At 41.2% G+C, this 19,945-nt stretch overlaps 1 protein-coding gene across 2 annotated transcripts in view; it reads left to right on the top strand.

The window, feature by feature from the left end:
• Positions 1-19,945, top strand: part of LOC138589670 (forkhead box protein J3-like) — a 57,061-nt gene that overhangs the window by 23,458 nt on the left and 13,658 nt on the right. For both annotated transcript variants that reach the window (XM_069660070.1, XM_069660069.1), the window contains exons 4-7: positions 6,525-6,599; positions 9,628-9,711; positions 13,933-14,034; positions 17,765-17,923. In XM_069660070.1, the coding sequence (XP_069516171.1) occupies positions 6,525-6,599; positions 9,628-9,711; positions 13,933-14,034; positions 17,765-17,923 (420 nt within the window). The remainder of the gene's footprint in view (positions 1-6,524; positions 6,600-9,627; positions 9,712-13,932; positions 14,035-17,764; positions 17,924-19,945) is intronic.

The following is a 19,945-nucleotide window of genomic DNA, read 5'->3' as shown; positions in this document are numbered from 1 at the left end:
GTGTGTGTGTGTGAGGTTCTATACAACTTGAGCAAACAACCACACTACGAACATCACATTGAATGCTACAACCAGGATTTAGCAACATATGTATCAAAATGCTCTCATTGTCTATGCAGATAATGAACACCTAGGCACCTGGTATACTTCCCTCTACTTTGGCACTGTATGACGGTTACACTGTACTCGTTTCCAGCTCCCCAAACCAACCATTAAAAAAAATGTCATTGCAATCAGTGTTGTTCTGTTCAAGTGGGACTTGTGTTGTTGCCTCTCTTGTCAAACGTTATGCTGTTTAATACCTTTTAGAGGAAATGCCATCCCATGTTGCCCCTTTGTATTTAACTCAGCTGCCATGACCCAAATCTTCCAACCCTGCCTGCTTATGTAACTTCAGTCTTCTCCGTGTGACCTGTTTCCTTGGCATATCCCCTCCCCAACACACACACATACACATACACACACACTCACTTGCCTATGGCCAGAATATCCTCTTGGCTCCTTTAACCTGCATCCCACTTCATCATCACACAGTCACTTTTAGCCTTTTTGACTTTTTCTTTCAACCTCTAAACTCATCAATCTTGCTTTGATCACTTTCTCTGTCTGATTCACACATACATAAACACACACACCCCCGCACACACACACGTACACTCATTTTCCCCGTCTTCCCTCTCCACCCGAAAGCATGTTTCCAAAACCTGACTTTTTGTCACACATCACATTATATCGCATTGCATTTTGTCAAAAAGTCAACCATGCTTATCAAGACCGCCTTATATAACTAACCTCTTTAAGTGGAGGATGCTGCAACATCATTAAGCAGCAGCAGACCCTGCCACCACATACACACATAAACAGTGCACATACTGTACATGCATGTGCAAAGCTTCATACCTTGTAATAACGGAGTAAAAACAATTGTTTGACCTCATTTTTCTACCACATTGTGCTTAATCTTCAGTCTCTAAAACTACCCATAGAATCAGGAGGCATTATGGGAACTGTCCCCATACGGTAGATTGTAAAATGAATGGATGCAGGTGCACTCTAGTCTGCAGTCAAAATAATACATTGTGTGTATTCATGCATATCTTCAACCTTTTGTTAGTATGTAGTGTAGAAAAAAATAAACTAATATTGCTTGTTTTTCCATTCATTTCTCTTGACGGCTGCATACGTAGAGAGAGAGAAAACACTGGTTGACATTGACATTTTCCTGCAGCGGAAACAGCAAGTGTTTATGTTGTGTATGTAATTTTCTCATTCTAAAGTTGTGGAGCTTTAACACTAGTCTTCTACAGTGTCCTTCCTACATTTTAAACACACACAAACAGACACACTCACACACGTCGGCCTGCGACTGTGTCATCCATCAGCTACTGGGCAGGAATGGCACGGCCACAGCCCGGACCAATAAGCTCATTAATCAGGCAGGGTGAAGAGTGGGTGGAAGGAGGACAAGGCAGTGAATCTCATTATCTAACTTCACAACGCCGTTGATCACAACATTTATTGATGATGAGTTTTCCCATTCAGGGAGGAGAGGTTACTGTTTCTGCAACATGAAAGAAACAGGGCATTTGTACGTATAAAGCCACATGTACAATGTGTGCACAAGCATAGTCTCCCTTCTTACCACACACTTATATACACAAAGACACACATGCGCACACACACACAGTTTCCCACACGTACGTCCTTGCAGATATCTGAGCGGTGCACTTGCAGTAGGTTTGTTTTCCTGTTATTTATGTTCAGTTTCCTGTCTTTGACAAGAAAAAATAAGCTGTCTTATGTGACATTGACCTTTTAGGGAGGGTTATGTGGGTGGCTAAGAGTGTGTGTGTGTGTGTGTGTGTGTGTGGCTCACTACAGCCCACTTTAGAAATTAATTAGTCACAATGAAAAGACTTTAGTAGAAATGATCATACTTCAGGCTTGGACTGGCAATCTGGAAACTCTGGCAAATGCCACCTAGTGGGCCATCAGTCCACCAGAAATGTGTGGGGGGAAAATTGTGGGAGAAAAAAATTTGACTTGCCGGCCGCGGCCCCCAACTACAAAAAGACACTCTGAAAGGGACAGGATTGCATTGGAGCGCTAATTGGAACGGCACACGGGAACGGTCTGTTCTCCGGTCTCTTCAAAAGTCGCTCAACTCCGCTGGAACTGCGGACCTGACCCCTTGACAGCTCTGTGTTTATCAGTGAAATATATGAACTAGACAGCATATGACAGCCTGTGGAGACGAAGTTTGTACTGTAACTGTGCACGGAAATATGGACAGATCGCGACGTTATTGATTCAGGTACAGAGCATCAAAACACACACAGATCTGTGTCATATCTGCTCCTCTCCTAACGTCTAAACTACACATGGATCACCTCCTGCTCATCTCAATCACAGCTTGTGGAGATGTATTTTATTTTTTATAAAGGTTGTTCATAGAAATACGGAAGCGATCGCAACCCTATTGAGTCAAGGGCAGAGCGTGAGAACCACACACAGATCGGTGTCCTCACTGCGCTGCATGATTATAAACTGCTCACTGCTGGATCACACCCCGAATTTTGTTCCCAGTCCAACCCTGCTTTGAGTGCAAAGTAAATAACATCAAAGTAAAGTGAACAGGTGACGTTTCAATTGTGTGTGATAGGGTGGGTTGTTGATTTCGACAAATCAAATGTGATCATATTTTGACTTAAAACTTGAAATCAGCCTGGGTGGGTGTAATACTGACAGTGTTTTGGAGAAAATCGGAAGCTTAAGAAAATAATAAAAGTAACATTTTAAGAAGGAGCATCAGGTTGCTTTCATGTTAATTTCACAGAAAGAGACCAGTGAGAGCTAGAAAAGACAACAGTGTGCTCCAAAATGATATTATTACACAGCTGTGTTGAACTCATTCAGAACCTCATTCTGATTGGTCAGTTACGGCATTTTAAGGTCTACTATTGTTGTATAACAGACTGCTGCTTTGAAGAACAGACCGCTGTTAAGGAGACCAACTCAGAGGACTAACTCTCATCATACCACTCCGCAGAAAGATCCAGTCAATTTAACGTAAGCCTGTTTATTGTGGTGAAGAAGGAAAGACTTAAAAGCAAAAAGACTTAAAGACGCAAAAAACTTGATGACAGAGTGGTTGGCAAAACTGGGGAGGACAAGAGCACTGAACACTAAACGGAACACAGTATGGGCATTGGTGATGTTTTAAGACTGGTTGATTTAAAGACTTTTAAGCAGAAAACTCCAGGTACTGTGGTCACGTTCTCTTTCCACTTATCAGTGGAAAATGTTCAGCTTTATGTGGATTATTACAGCTACGGTTACTACAGCTAAGATTTTAAAATGGGCTTATGGACTTTAGTTCCAACCGTAGATACGTAGGGACTATTTTTTGAGCGGAAGAAATACAATCATTTTTAAATAAATACAACATTTTCATCATAGAGTCTGTAATTCCTTAAACCTTCATCAACTGATGTAAGTCATTAAGTCAATGCAGAATTCTGTATAATGTATGAAAAATATCGCTATTATAATTTAATAATTTGGCCAACCCTAGAACATTGGAGCTGATAATGCCGGTGCCATCCCTTAGCGTTTACATGAAGATTTTATTTCTGGGAATGTCCTATTTAGCTTTAGTTTACACCAATGTTAGAGATGAATTATCTTAAATAGTAGGAAGCCATATCTTTCGCACAATGAATAGCTATGAATCTATGGTCCTGTGAGCCATTGCTCCTCTGCGATCTCTTTATGTGTCATCATGTCCAGCTGATTTTAAGTTTTCCTAATTGTATAATTAAAAAACAATATATAATAAATAATGAATAAATATAACATCTTCGGGTCTTAAAATGTAGCTTATAAATAAACAAGCAGTAGGTAAAGTTTGGCTAAGTTAGGGTTTATTCAGGCTGGCTGCTGAGGTGATGGTCGGACCTGGTGTTAATGATCCAGCGTCTCCTCCCTCTGGAAAGTTTTTGGAACAGATGGTTGCCTTTGTGTGGCGAGCTTTGTGGCGCTCCTCCTTGCCATTCTCATCACCTGACTGTCACGCGTTTCCTTGATGGACGGCCGCAAACAGCCAGTGACCCGCCAAAGTAGAGCATCTGAAAACTGCCGGAGCTTTTCTCCAGCAGAAGCGGAGCGAGGCAGAGGTGGAGCAGGTTGTTACAGTATGCTGGAGACAGAGAGAGAAGGTGTTTTTTTGTTGGAGAAAAAAAAAGCTAGTGTTGAGCAGTGAGAGCTGAGGAGAAAGAGCAGAGAAAAAAACTCCCATCCCTCTGTCTTCTCCCCTCCTCCTCCCCAGTGGTATTAATTAGCAGCAGCAGATGAGTGGAGAACGGCAGCCTGAAGGGAGAACAGGTTCATGTCAGGTTAGCCTATGCTGTTGTGGGCCTCTCTCTCTCCCTCCCTCTCTCTACCGCTCTCTCTCTCTCTCTCTCTCTCTTTCATAAACACAACACACACAAACAACAGGAGGTGTTACAAATTGTAGAAATGTCAGGTTTCACTCATTATCGCCAAATTTATGAATTTGTTATAAGCTTCAAAAATGGTGGACAGTTGCATTTAATCTACGAGCAGCCCAGACAGGGTCACCCCACAACCTGTGACGATCTCACCCCCTCCTCACAGCTCTGACTAATTGTTGCCCCAGCCTCCGTCCGTCTACACTGAATGCATTTCAGCCACCTTTTCAGTCGTCAGTCTCTGGTGCATCTGACGAAACAAATACGCTCCAGCTTTAATCAATACAGCCGTCTACGTCTGCAGCATAAAGGCTCGCATTTCACTCTTGTGTAACTGAGACCCGAAGCGTCTTTTTAACTCTGAAATGGTAAACAGTGGAAAGTGGGAGACTGCTGTACTTTCAAGTGCACTCACTAATGGCCCAGACGGTCCAGATCCAGACGAGCTGGAAACTCCACATGCTAATGTTAGCTACAATCTGGGAGGGGGATTGTGCAGATTGGAGTAAGCATGACATTTCCTTGTACTGTGAGGGGTTTGAAGTAAGTGGGTTTTCTAAGTGACCCCTAACAATGTTTTAAAGTGCCTAGGAGTTAGAGCTGGGTGATAAATCAATATTATCGATTAATCAAATTTATGGTTTAAGAAGATTTTAAAAAATAAAAAATCCATTTTCACTTAACTTGGGTGCACATGGCAGGGAACCTCGACAGCTTCGCAGAGCCTCTGTGCTCCCGTAGTTCATAGTAACGCCCATCCCCCCAAGAGTTTACTTACAGCATGTGCTGATGAAAGGGACGAGTTCGTTCCCTAAAAAGGAACTATCTGGGAGTGGTTCGTGTATGCAACGTCCGACAACAAGCAAACCAGCGTAGGTAAACAATAACCGCCGCTATAGCGCTCCCTTCTGCAGTCCAACTGCCGCTGTTCATTTCAACTGCCGCTGTGAACTTCCAGCAATTTGCATTGTGGGATACAGTAGGCGAGGTAGACTGGTCCGATGCACACTGGAGATTTTCTCCAAATAGTATAGTATGGCATTTTGAACACAGCAAACATTAGCAGCATCATTTTCCTATCGTATCCCATATGACAAGAAGGAGCTGGTGTTGTACTGAGAAAAGCATGCACCTCTATGGAGCGCGCACCGCTCATTGTAATGCAATCTACGTCAATGTACAGTTAAAAAACGATATAACTCTTCTCTGTGGGGGTTGCTCAGTGATGAGAATTTAACTCAGGTCTATAGTTTCTAAACACTTTGTGTCATTTTTGTTTTAATGATTCAGTAGAAGAAGAGTTTTCTTAAATGATTGAATACCATGTGTTTGATTGGACTACTATGTGTTCGGTGGTATTTCAGCTAATGTTATCATTAAGCTAAAATCAACACCGTGGATTATACAAAGGATGTTGATCAATTATTTGGCAGTGTTGCGATATGCCTGTCTGAAAGTGAAGTTTGGTTAAAGTTAGGTTTCCACTTTATTAATCCCTATTGGGAATTTCATCTTTGCTTTTACTTGTATTGGTTAAAAAAAACCCAACATAATAGTAATTCCTTCTTCTTTTTTACTTTGTTTTAAAGAAAGAAAATAAATCGAATAAAATCATAAATCGGGTTCGGTGTGAAAAAAATCTGAGATTTTATTTTAAGGCCATATCGCCCAGCCCTGAGCCCAGAGTAATGAGCATTTAAAGCAAAGTGTTTCCTGCTCAAATTTTTTAGGAAGGAAAAAATATCCAATATATTGCAAGAAATTCTATTAATTATCAAGTGAGCCCCTCGGATATATCTTGCAGTTTCCGGATCCCCAGTTTTTGAACAACTGGTACAGAGGACAGAACATCCAGTCTTCTGTGGAAAAAACAAACTGTGGCCAGAATCAGTTCATACCCTAATTACTTGACTTTAAATGTAATTAAATCTTTGAAAAAGTCAACTTAATGTTGAGTTACCCTTTAATTATTTTTTCTCCTGTTCCTTCTTTCCTCCCCTCCCTTCCTTTGCTTCGCTCTGTCTCTCCCTGCAGAATTCTATACGACACAACCTGTCCTTGAACAAGTGTTTTCTCAAAGTGCCTCGCTCCAAAGACGACCCTGGAAAAGTAAGTATTTCCTGAACAATGTAATGCGACTGAAAATCTCAGCTTGAATTACGGCGCGGCACACAATGAAAATGCAAGCCTATTTCAGCGAGCTTACAAATAAGGCAGAGGAGACGGCGATTACTTTTCACGTGTTTAGTCGCCCTTGTGCCGCATGTGTGCGCGCAAGTGTGCATAAGTGCACCCGAAGACACCCATACTCGCTTGTTCTCTTTCCTTGAAACACACACACACACACACACGGTGTCTGCACTTAAAAGCAATTTGTAGCTCCATAACCAGCTGAATGCTTAATGCTGCTTTCTCTGTTTTCTGCTGCTCTTCCGATATTGATTCTGCCAAGTAATAATGTGGTACAGGGAGTAATGAATAATAAGTATATGTAGGTACACTCCTGCAGTTGCAAGGCCGTTCACGCATCTGTTATGCTTTATTAGGCCCTGTTTCACTCCCCTCCCTCTCTCTCATGCACACACAACCGGAGAAAGCTTGAGATATGTTTCAGCGCTGCTACTCCTGCGGTTAGGAAGCAGAGTTGCCACGGCCACTTCAGAAGCACAGCTTTGATTACAACAATTTGTCATGTCCTTCTTTGTGCTGAATCAAAGGAATTGCTAACAAAGGAAGAGTTTATAATTACAGATGATCATTGAAGCTTGTCCTGGCAAGATTTCTCAATAAAAGTTCACCTTTAACTCATCGCAGGGTCAATGCGAGAAGCAATCGACCACTTTTACTAAAACCGACAACCCGAAAAGTTTTCATTGAGCACTAAAAACTCTGCTCATTTTGTTTGGGGGGGCAGCGGAGGAGGAGTCCTCCAGGCTGAGGGGATTTTGGAGCCATTGAAAAATGAATTAGGGGGAAGAAGGTTTAAATAATTCAAAGAAAATCCTCTGGCTTTAGTGGAGGCCTATAGTCAGACACAAAGAGAGCGGCTCCCCCCTGATTAGCCCGACTCGGACCTGACCGGCACCTTATTTCAGACCCTGGATCGATGTGGTCGATACCTCGGCGTGCTGGTGGTGGAGGAGGTGGTGGTGGGGGGGGGGTTCTGTGTGTGTGTGTGTGTGTGTGTGTGTGTGTTAGTGTGTAGAGAAGTTGATCGTACAAGCTCTGTTTGAAGCCATAGAGAGCGGGAGAAGCTAAATCATGCATGTGCTAACGTTAATTGGCTGTGTACTGTTCAGTGATGTGGGACTGAGAGACAGGGGGAGGAGAAGAGGCAAGCAGGAGGGGAGGTGGAGGGGCTAGATGTTGAGAGTGTGTGTGTGTGTGTGTGGTTTAGATGAACATCCCAAATTCAGGCTGCAGCTCTGGACCTTCTTGGGAGGGAAGAAGAAAAATGAAAGAGGGGAAAAAGTCAGACCGGGAGGAAATCAAGGACCTAAAAGCAATATATTTCCCCCCCTCTTATTGTATGAATTTATTTCAGAGGCTGCTGTGTTTTAACTTCATGTATCAAAAGGATTGCAGTGGATTTTCTGGGGAAAGGAAGCAGGAGAATCAGCACTGGAAAACTAAACAAAAAACTGATAAGACATAAAACTGGAATAGCAACAGATATGTTTGTTTTATTGGATGCAAGGGAGATTCCAGCTGTTCGACTTTTTCCTGTTTAGTTATACATTAAAAGGAATAACTGCAGGGGTACTAAGAAAAAGTGAACAGGAGACTTGCAGAAAGTATCGGCATAAGGAGGAGATACATCAAAAAGGGTAATGTGTTGAAGAACGGGGAGTACACATAGATTATTTACAAGATAATATCTATAGATATATAAAATATATGTTACAATCTACCATCCTAAAATAGGAAAAGTCTTATATAGTATATGAAATATGTAAACGTGGAATAATAACAGCACAGCTTAGTCACCGTTTACAGTAACAGTTTGAGAGTTGAAATTGCTATCTCATTAAAACATGAGAGTAAAGCTAGTACAGTGGGGTACAGCTTGGTTGCTGTCCTGCAATGAGTTAGAGATAAATGTGGCTGTACCAATTGAAACCTAAACGCAGAGAGAAGTCCCAGTTTGTAGGTCATACACAGTGAGCCAGTCGGCAAGGGCAGGATAATCTAATGAGGGTAAATCCAGAAGAATAATAAAATCCAGCAGAGGTCAAAACCAGGCAAGCAGACATGAGAAAACAAGGCTGGAGAGCATGAGCATACTAAGGCTACAATGATAATCTGGCAGAGGGTAGGTGGAAACACAGGGTTACATATACAGGTCAGGCTAATTACAAATGAGACACAGGTGTGTAGGGAAAGACAGGCGGGAAACTGAACAATGACAGGAAGTAATACTAGGCATAATGCACAAGCACAAGGATTACAAAATAAAACAGGAAGTGAACACAAAACCATGAAAACATAATAACAGGCTAAACAGAATATCACAGTGGCTCCAGGTAACTCTAACGTTATGTTACCCACACATTGTGTTGCTAACATAAGCCACTGGTGAACATACATTCAAGACACAGCTGAGCTCAAGTCTGGAGTTTGGGTTGGTGCGATTCCCTTAGCATGGAGCTAGCCTACTGAACAGGCAGCTCAGCAGAGCTAACAGTAAGCTAGCTGTGTACTAATTTGTTCTATTTTTACAGTGTAACGTATTTTAACTCTGGGTAACTAAAGTAATTTTTAACGTAGCTAATTACTTTACATTACATGACTCGTTCTCCTCTTATCAATTCTACTAAATTATCCTTTGCTGTAATACTACTAAACAGTAAACCTCCTGGACCACCTACAAGAATACAATCCTGTATTCATTCGTATTGTACATCTTTTCACATGTGACAATAATTGAATACTGTGCAATATATCTTTCTTATGAGTAGGCCTATTGTTATGGTTGATGAACAATAATTGACCCTCTCCATAACTAACTCCTTATGACAGAGAGATAAAAAAGAGTATGAAACGTACAGAGCGATTAAAAGTGCTTGAGAAAGAAACAGGGCAGCTTCCATCAAACAATCGACTTAACAAGACTTTGTTTTATGGGTTCTCTCTTCAGGGTTCTTACTGGGCCATAGACACCAATCCTAAAGAAGACACAGTACCCAGCAGGCCAAAGAAGAGGCCGCGCTCTGGAGAAAGGGTAAGTCAGTAACCATGCCTTATAAAACCTCCTTTTAACACTAGAGCTTAATGTTTTGAAAGCTTTATAAATGGAGGTACACAGCTCAGTTCATATGAAACAAACATCTCTCCAGACATCTTCAAAGTAGACTTTAAATTCTTGCTCTGTGAGTCCACCAAACAGTAACCACATATTTTTCTTCTTCTTTCTTAGTTTCCAAATTCCTAATTAAATAATTTCAAAAGTGGCAAAAGCTATGACAAATGTGTCATCACCATTGCTGATATTGTGAGCATTATCCGAGGAAATTTCCATGCTGTAGCGGTGTTAGAAGGCTTACAAGGACAAAAACAAGAGATTAGGAAAGCTGCCTCATATACCTGAGATGCTTCAGCATTTTAGACTTTAAATCTCTTTCCTTTTTACATTTTTTTAACATGCCTTTTGACCAAAAAACAAGGCTAATAGACCTAAGTCACACAAGCAGATCAGTGTTACTTTGAGCTAAATGCTAACACAAGCATGCTGATAATGATGTGTCACGTTCTATGCATCATCTGGCGTTAGAGAGCCTGAGCCTTTAGTCTCCATCAGCTTAATGATCGCAGGTCGTAGTAGATCAAAAAGGACTGTTTATTTAATAACCACAGCCTTCTGGATTTTAAGTCTTCAAGATGCTACAGAAATAGCAGCAGCAAGTAGCAATGTAGATGTGAGAACACACAAGTTGGAATGAAGAGTGGTTATGGGAAATTTATTGACAGCGTCTGAGGCTATAAATATATGTAACCCTGCGTCAACCCGTGAAATGTGGCTGGTTTTCCGTCATCAATCATAGGATCTGAATTAGAAGCAGTGAGCTCCTTGATGTACTGCAATGTCACCTCCGTCTGCCTACGTCTCTTTTATTTATTAGCTCATAAAAAGGTGTTGCTTTTAAGAGTAAAGTTTCAGGACTACCTCCAAACCAAACTATCAGATTCATTATGTAACTTTATAAACATTTAACAGACGATTTTACCATCACTTCAGCTGAACTTTAATGAAGCAGTAGCTGTGCTCCATGTTTGAATATGAAACAAAGATAAAAGATAAATAAATAAAGATGCTGTTGTAGCATTGAGCTTCATACCAAGTCTTAAACAGAACATAGTTCCTCTTTAACAGGTTAAAGAAGCTCCAGGTATTATAATATTACTCTTGCAGCGTTAACATGACCACATGCCCCGCAGAAAAATACCACATATATAAATAGAATATAAAAAACTCTAATTCAGTGATGCAATGATTTCTTATTGACATCCTGTATCATTACTAAGCTTAAGGTTGAATGACAACCCCTCCTTCAGCCAAGGTTGAGCAGCCAATTAGTGAAATCAGTCAGCATATTGTGGACCAAGCAGAAGACCTGCTGGGTGGAAACGTCATCAGTAAAGCCTTTTTCACAAGGGAGCTTTAATTCCAGGATGCAGATGGTCTTCCTGTTTTTTCATTGCATACTGTAGATCCAGCACAGAGGTTTCTCTAAATGTATAACTATGTTTGTCGTTATGTAAAGAAAACCTGCTGAGACTTTCATCATGTCGCAGAACAACTGGTCATCTCACGTCTTTCCTCACACTGCGTCTCTGTCACTGTCTGTGCATCTCGATCATTATCTTCCTGCACGTCTGTTTATCTGCGTGTCTGCCGCTCTTTCCTCCGCCTCTCCCTCTCTGCCTGTATCACTGCTTCAGCCTTCTCCTCTCCAGGGAGCTCATGCAGGCGTGGAGCGGCAAAGTGCACAATCACAGTTGCTCATTGGAGGAAGAATCGAGGTAAAAGAGAGAGAGAAGGAGCGAGGGGAAAGGGGGGGGAAATAGAGAGAAGTGTGAAAGAAAAAAGAGAAAAAAGACATCAAGGTAGAGAGAGCAGAGAGGGAAAAGTCAAGCTGTAAGGGGGAAGGAGGGGAAAAGTAAGAGTAGTAGGAGGACGATGAGGGAGGAGGGAGAGTATTCTAGGCTTGTGTTCCAGTTAATTACCACAGTAGGCCCCGGGGCTGCCGTTAGACATATTTTTCTTCACCATTTTTTTTTTTCAAATTACAAACATTAATTAATTCAGAGCCTTGTCATCTCGTCTTACATGGAAGGACCCTTCGACCCCTTTTCTTACGCCTCACTTGCATCGCTGGCAGACACACTGTGGGCTGTCACATGGGCTAAAGAGAAACAGGGAGGTTTTAAGTGCTAAGATTTACAGCAGCGTTACCGCCTGGAAAAAAGAAAGGTGGGCTAAATATGTCGTTCTGTTTTCATTTGGGTTTTGTTGCACCTCGGCTACACAGTCAAAGTCTTTAAAGTCTCCTGATGATGGCGGCTGTGCAAATGAAAAGATTTGAAGTTGGCAGCGAGGCTAAACGTCGGCTGCATAAATGCATTGTATAAATGTGTAGACAGGCAGTGTACACTTAGTTTAGCACCTGCGTCTCCTGTGCCCTTAGCATAATCACTCCCTTTCATTTCCTGTATGCCTCTCTGTCTGCCTGTCTGTCTGTCCTTCACCAAACAATTATCTCTCTACCTATTCTTCCTCCTCTCTTCCACAAGCCTTCCTCACTCCTCTCGTCACCTCTCTGTTGTCTTCTTTTTAAGTGCCTCCACCAGGGAACCGACAACCCGTTTCACTGGGAGTTTATCATAAATTAAAGATTGCATTGTTACCAACCAATCCTCTTACTGTAAGCAGTTTGGGAAGGCAGGCAAGCTGTCTTGAACTCTGAAAGGAGTCAGACAGGGAAAAAAAATATTGTCCCCTTTTTTATTTGTCACATTGCAGGCGCCAATTTAGCCCCTCATCGATCTCTGAATAGTTCCTCATATCCTCACACTCAGTTAACCCTACTTTAGCTCTTTACGAGGCAGCAGAAAATGAACTGCTGCCGAATACATTTGAGATATTTGAATAATGCATGAGAATGGCTTGATTTATCTTATCAAGTGCAAGTGATGTGCACACATCTCGGGCAGTTTAAGTGTCCAGCAATTCAAATTTAGTGTGCCTCGACTAGTTCGCATAGTTGGAGTGTGGTGCATCGTGGTGATTCAGGAGGCTCAGTACCAAATCATGAATTTCTCTCACTCTTACTTTTGCTGTCACTATTTTTCTTGTGTTGTTCACCATATTCAGGAAAAATGGTTGTGAAAGGTAGTCTCAGCTTCTTCAATATTTAAAGGAGCAACTCGGCCCGGGAAAAAGCCACTGTCAGTCAAAGCTGGCGTTCTCTGTAATCCATAGAAGCAATAGTATTTGAAATTGGCCATAGCTGTGAGAAAGTTCTACAAACAGCTTGGGGTTTCGCCCATTCTACATTCCTACAACACCCAGCATGCATTGCGCCCCTCCCTCTGAAAGGAACGGCCCAGCGAGAGACGCCGGAGTGAAATAGTACTGCTTCGCTGCAGGCAATGGCTCAGAGCGGTACAGAACCCGAAATACGACGAGAATATACCGGTCTAAAAAAAAATTTGAGACTTCAGTCAACATTTCAAACCTGATGATCGATCTAGGAGGCGGGCGATCTAGATTGAGGAAGTGTAGTTTAGCAAGACGACACGTTTCACGTAGTCTTGCTGAGGCCAGGGAGCTTGCTAAACTACACTGGGTAGGTTTTCCAGGGCCCATTGGAGAAGCGTCCTCCAAAGGCACAGAGAGAAATTGCATTTTTTTTATCTACCATAATGGCATTATCTCCCCATAATAGTATGATAGGACTGAGGTTGAAAATCAGCGAACTGGCCCTTTAACAAGTATTGTATACATCTCATCAATCTCCCCTGGAAAACTTTTCACAACTCATGAATCACAATGAAAAGAACAAAAATTGTGTGTGTGTGTGTGTATTTTAGTTGGATGCCTTTCCGGCTAACAAAATGTCCCTACGTCCTGCTCTGACTCATTGCAGTAAAAGCACAGGTGTTAGTGATAACATTAATGAAGGCTCTTTTGTATTCAAGTGTCCCAATAGGCCATGACAGTGTGACAATGAGTCAGCATGCACTATAAAACTAAAGCTGCTCAATGGAAGTCAGCCATCATTAATTACATTATTTACCTGTGCTTTTCTTCTTTGAAATGTAATAAATGTAGCTGTAAAAATTTATCTACTGGAATTATTTAGTCTATTTCATTTGGTAAGCTGATGAATAGAAAACTGCATCTGTCCACCCTCGTCCTCACTCCTCTCTTCCTTGTTTTCAGGCTTCAACGCCCTACAGCCTGGAGTCAGAGTCTCTGAGAATGGACTGCATCATGTCAGGAGGCGCGTCTCCCACTCTGGCCATCAATTCTGTAACCAACAAGGTCTGACACCAGCTACTCAGTTATGAAAGTTTGGTTTATCTCACAAATTCAAAGAGGAGGGTAGCTGAAGGCTACAGAGACTCCCAATAAAAAAACACCACAAACCAGAAATAACAGGTTTCAATGTCGCTATTTTCTTATGTACAATTTATTGGTGACTGTGAGTCTGAATCAAGTCTTTCAGCCTCTGGATGCTCATTTAGTTTTCATGACAGGAAATTTTGAGTGAGTGAGCCAGGACTTACAAACTACCATTAGGCATGAGATACTGATATGTTCTTGTCATGTTAAGCTTCAGGTTCCTCTCATACTGCATGCACATCTTTAAATAGTTGAAGAGCTCAGAAAGATGCTACTTAGTGGCTATTTAAGTCTTATGAATATTCATCTCTTAATCATGTGTGATGGTGATGTTTGACCAATGAATTAGTCAGGATGATGTAGTCGTTTGTACTTGCAGCTGAGGAAAATGTATTGAACTCTTTCAAGGCTCTGATGAATTCTAACCGGGTATAAGACGACTGAAAACTGCAGCACGAAGAGTCTCTGTTTTTCTTTTTCCACCGTCAGTGGCCTGGACAGTTTTACAGGTCTTCACTTTCACACACAACCTTATGCACTCACACACACACACACTGCTTACTGGGTGTGACTGTCTGTATAAGGGTCAGAGATCAAGCGTCGACGGGGACCTCTGACGCCTGTCTGATCCTGCACACACACACACAAACGCCCACACACACATAGGATGATGATGTGTGGTACGTGACCTTTCGTCTGACCCCAACCAAAGAGAAAATTTGTCCCACAGCAGCCGCTCACATAACTCTAACTTGTTTGGTCTGGACATCATGTGAAGGTCTGGACTTGACAGCTTATTCAAGTTTTCCATTGGGCTTTTTTTTTTACAGGTCTTGACTCTCACTTCCCAGAATTTGTCTATATGAAAAACTGCCATCTCAGATTTTTATCTCATTTGGAATTCAATTGTTTTTTAAAATGTGAATTTTTGATTCACATACTGACATTTTTAAAACCAGATGATTGTGAATTATTTAGTTAAAATTAGTGCTGTTAAAATACAGAGAAATGGGGAGCTGGCTTAGCTCAGGTTGAAGAGCAGGCGCCACATGTGTAGGGGCAGAGTCCTCGTAGCATCGGCCAAAGGTTCAACTCCGATTCGCAGCCCTTGGATGCATGTCTTCCCCATTCTCTCTTCCCCATATTTCCTGCCACTCTTCACATTCCTATCAAATAAAGGCAAAAAGGCCAAAACAGTTATAGTAAAAAAAAATACATGGATATGGTTCAACATAATGTATCTATTCAATAGTCAATAATTCAATATCATTTTTACAAGTTGAACCCATCAATCCATATCACCATCTTCAAGATACACCAACCGATGTATGGTTATTTATTAATTTTTATGTGAGCTAATATAAATGTTACTGATTATATTAAATGGGCCCGTGTTGCTGAATTGCTAAAATCATATTCTAGCAGACTTTGTGATATCAGCAAACATCATATTGTCCACAGAATCTGTCATATCGTAGTGTGATAAAACTTGAAAATTTGTAGCACTTGCTGGTTTCTTCTCATTTAATGTTAAAGTAGCTGCAGTTTGTGGCAGTTATGATCTAGATTCTTATTTTGCCACTTTATAGACTCAAACATAAATTTAAAAAGTCAAACATAGATAATGTATTTATATTATAGAGAGAAAAGATCTAAATATTTGCTTTAGTTGATATTTAATGGGCCAGTTGGCTGATTTTCAGCCTCGGTCCTATCCTTATTATGGGGAGCTAATGCCATTATGGAGGACGTTATCCGCTTCCCAAATGGGCCACCGGAAAACCTCCTCCAGACTACGTAAAACGCGTCATCTCGTGGAGGCCAGGGAGCTTGCTAAACTACACTTCCTCAATCTAGGACGCCCGCCTCCGATGTCATGTCTCGTTCAAAATTGTCAGGCCTGAAATTTAGACTGCAAACCTGAAGATTTTTTTTAGATGATCCCCCGGTATATTCTCGTCGTATTTCGGATTCTGTACCACTCTGAGCCGTTGCCTGCAGCGATCAGTGTCCTTGACTGGAAAATGGTATTATTTCACTACAGCGTCTCTCGCTCCTTTCAGAGGGAGGGGTGCAATGCATGCTGGGTGTTGTAGGAATGTAGCATGGGTGAAACCACAAGCTGTTTGTACAACTTTCTCCACAGCTATGGCGGCAATTTCAAATATTATTGCTTCTATCGATTACAGAGAACACCAGCTTTGACTGACAGTGGCTTTTTCCAGGGCAAATTGCTCCTTTAAGCCAAACTTACAACTGTAATACGGGGAGTTAAGTTATCCACAATGCATTGTCTTTTCTCTACCGTCACATCATAGTTTCAGCAATGCTTTTCTTAACATAATTGAGCCATTCTGGACACTTTTTTCGCTGTGTCACAGAGACTTTAATTTATCTTATGCATGTCAGTTTGCACTAATTCTGTCTTACTCCAGAAAGACTTGAGCTTGACTCCTTTTAGTCATCACTATGCGTTTTTGAGAACATTTTTCAGAGCAGGGGGAGGAAGACCTTGATGATAATAATGCTGATGCCAACGTCAATGATATCCACCCACATGCAGACAGGTGGCATCCTGCAGGCACAGCAGTGTGTCAGACCCTCTGCAGTAACACATTCTGTATGCATTGGAGAGTGCCTGTGCTTTTGAGAGGCATCCCTTTAATATGATACGAGGAAATTAGGATAACAAAGTATTATCCTTGAGGAAGGTCTTTATAGTCATCATTGCATTCAGATATTGTGATGTTTTTACATGACTTCCTGAACTCCTAAACTTTCTATAAACATCATGCGGTGTTTGTACATGATCAGTTTATTATTTTCTTTCACTTATGCATGTATGTACATTTTGTTCTAAAAACCACATAACCATTTCCTTGTTCGAACACTTACACAGGAAGGAGAATAGCCAAAAAGATGTAACCAAATCCACCCAAAACAAAACATTTTTAGGATTAACACTTAGGAAGAACCTGTCTTCTTTTTCCGCTACAAGATGCTCTACAGGGTAGAGCACTGCTCAAGAGAGCCTTTACTGTTGTCTCACCCGAAGGCTATAATTTCACATTTGTCTATACAATTAAATGTAGCCTGGAGGCAGTGCTGCCGCTGTGCTTCACAAGTACTGACATTCAAACAAAACAAGAGAAACACGATTCAACGTAATCCTGAGGCATTTCTTTTTAAAAGCTTCGTCACCACAAGACAATATACAGAACACTTCCTCTGAACCTGTGAGGTTGGCACGACACTCTCAGACAATTAAGGCATTTTATTTAGGTCACTCGGGGGTCTTTGGGTCATGACTTTTAATTAGAATTACCATGTTCAAGGGAAAAATCACTTGTTAAGGTTCTGTGCAGTTTGCTACATGGACCAATTTGCATAAACCATCTTACTAATTTCCATATTTCCTCATGAGTTGTCTCATAAGTAAATGATGCATGGGTAACTTCTGGAGGTGGGCAGGATTCACTTTAGCAATATGAATCGGCCAATGAACCAAATGAGGCAATGAGGAACAATAAAATAATGAATCACTGCCTTTGAAGGAGGTTATATGGAGCATTGCCTCAAAATTCTGGCTTTGTATGATTTCCTTTATTGCCAAATTAAATGGATCTGCTTTGTGTGTGTGTGTGTGTAGGTAGCACTGTACAACCCGGAGGCAGAAGGCAGCGAGAGTCCCGGGAGTCTGGGCGGCAGCCTGAGCAACAGTCTTTCAGAGCAGAGTTTGGCGTCTGTCAACCTTAACAACCTGAACACGGCCGTCAGCAGCGGCAGCAACGTCCACAGCTACACACCAGTAAGACCTTCTCTTTATTTGGGTGACAGTCTAATGATTGCTGCAGGAGAGTTTCTCTCTTCTTCCGTCTGTGTGCACAAGGACATCAGCCCACCTGAAGCTGCAGCAAACATGGGCTTGTTTGACAACACTTCAGCTTCCACCCACTGTTTATTGTTGAATTGGCTAATCTTAAACTACCAGCATGCAAACTAAAAGTGATTTTTATATGTTTTGCGCTCACTTCTTTCTGACATTATCTGGATGATTCAGTCAGCGGTCCACATACACACACTCAGCGGGTACAGAAGGTGTCTGCTGCACCCTTAGCAGACTGAGGAGGTGGTTACCAGCTAACGACATGTACTCTGGATCTACAGCACACTGCAGAAACACTCATTTGCTCTTTTCTTTTTCAGACTTTGCAGGAAAATACATTTTCATCAGTCTTTTGCAAAACTAATAGTTGGCCAAGATGGCATATGCATTAATCTGCCAAATGTCAGTAGACGACAAACAGACGCAGACGACAAACAGACACACTGCCTTTTTGAGCAACTAAATAATCAAAACATGTCACTTTATATCCAAATTAATGCTGTTGTTTTACTTTGACATGCCTGATCAACTAGGCAGACAAAAGGACATTTCCATTTAGTGTTTCCCTATTTTAAAACTTATTTGAACTTCCCCAACAAATCAAATTGCACCCATCCATGAAGACTTTTGTATTTATCGTTTCTTCTTTTCAGAGGTGTGGAAATGCATTTCAAAGTGCGTATTGATTGAAAGCTCTGTTGCTTGCTGTTGAATGTTGCATTCATATGCACTGATTATTTAGCTTGTGGATTGAATTTAGTTTTGCAGCCGACTATCCATACAGTTTGCAGCGCCTCACACCCCTCAGGGTCGACCAGCACGAATACATTCTAAACCTGTGGGAAATGCTGATTTGCTTTGATAGAAGTGCCTCTATCCTACAATAATAAAGCAGCAGGAAACATCACAGTCATCTCTTTGTGTTAACAGTTCACTCTTATCGTCTCTGATGCATATAAATGATGCCTGGTCAATTCAGTATTAACGACTTTGGGAAAAAGGGGCAAATTTGTATACAATTAAAAGTGATTAATTCTGTTAACCAGCAATTTAACACTTAGATTATGCTGCCTCCGTGCCATTTGTTACACACACTCATACATATATTATCTTTTTATTTAAATCAAGGTTGTCCCATGTCGTCCACTGTTATGGTGCCTACGGTCTTGGACGATGTAAAGACTTGGCAGGCCGCAGAGACACTGAGACATTTTTGGCTGTTTTAATGACTCCTCATCCTTTATAAAAAACAAGGTCCTTTGGCTATTTGAAATGATTTCTTTCAACCGGTGTGTGTGTGATGATAATAACTTGTCTTTTTATTAGGGAGGGACTATAGTGGCCAACCTCTCTAAACTAAAACTAAACTGTCCCATGAAAGTAATTTAGATTCCGAACAAATGTGTTATACATATCAAAAACAATCTATCGCTCCACAGCCATATTGCTTTAACAGAAATGATAACGTTGGTTTGACCGCTAAAGTTATAAAGTGACGTTTCACAGGTTAATAGCCAAACATGTTTTAGTTAAATTGGCAACTGGACCAGCAGCAGAAGACAAATAAGACCAGACAGAAATGTTTTACATTTAGTCGTCTTCTTTTCTGGTATTTTGTCTAACGTGCTCAGATCTCAGTATGAGTGCATTATTCATAATAGCAATGCACACTGAGTAGATAGATACATATATGCATAAATACAAGCATGAAAATACACATGTATGTGTACACATTAATATTGAGGTAGATATTATCATGTTGAAGGTCATTGACATTTCATGTGAGGTCAGTGTTTGAGTCATCGTGTTTTTCTCTACGCTGTTCTTGAACAAGCCATATGACCTCTATAAAGTTTCCTCCCAACTGGCTGAAAATAAAAGTGACCTGAAGACATCAGTTTGTCTATTCAATACTTAAAGTAATAATGCAGAAGATTTTCATGT

This window comes from Semicossyphus pulcher, unplaced genomic scaffold, assembly GCF_022749685.1.
Source record: "Semicossyphus pulcher isolate SPU_LCO1_2020_fin unplaced genomic scaffold, fSemPul1.0.p SCAF_13, whole genome shotgun sequence".
NCBI lineage: Eukaryota > Metazoa > Chordata > Actinopteri > Labriformes > Labridae > Semicossyphus > Semicossyphus pulcher.
This window is presented reverse-complemented; position numbering and strand designations above follow the sequence as displayed.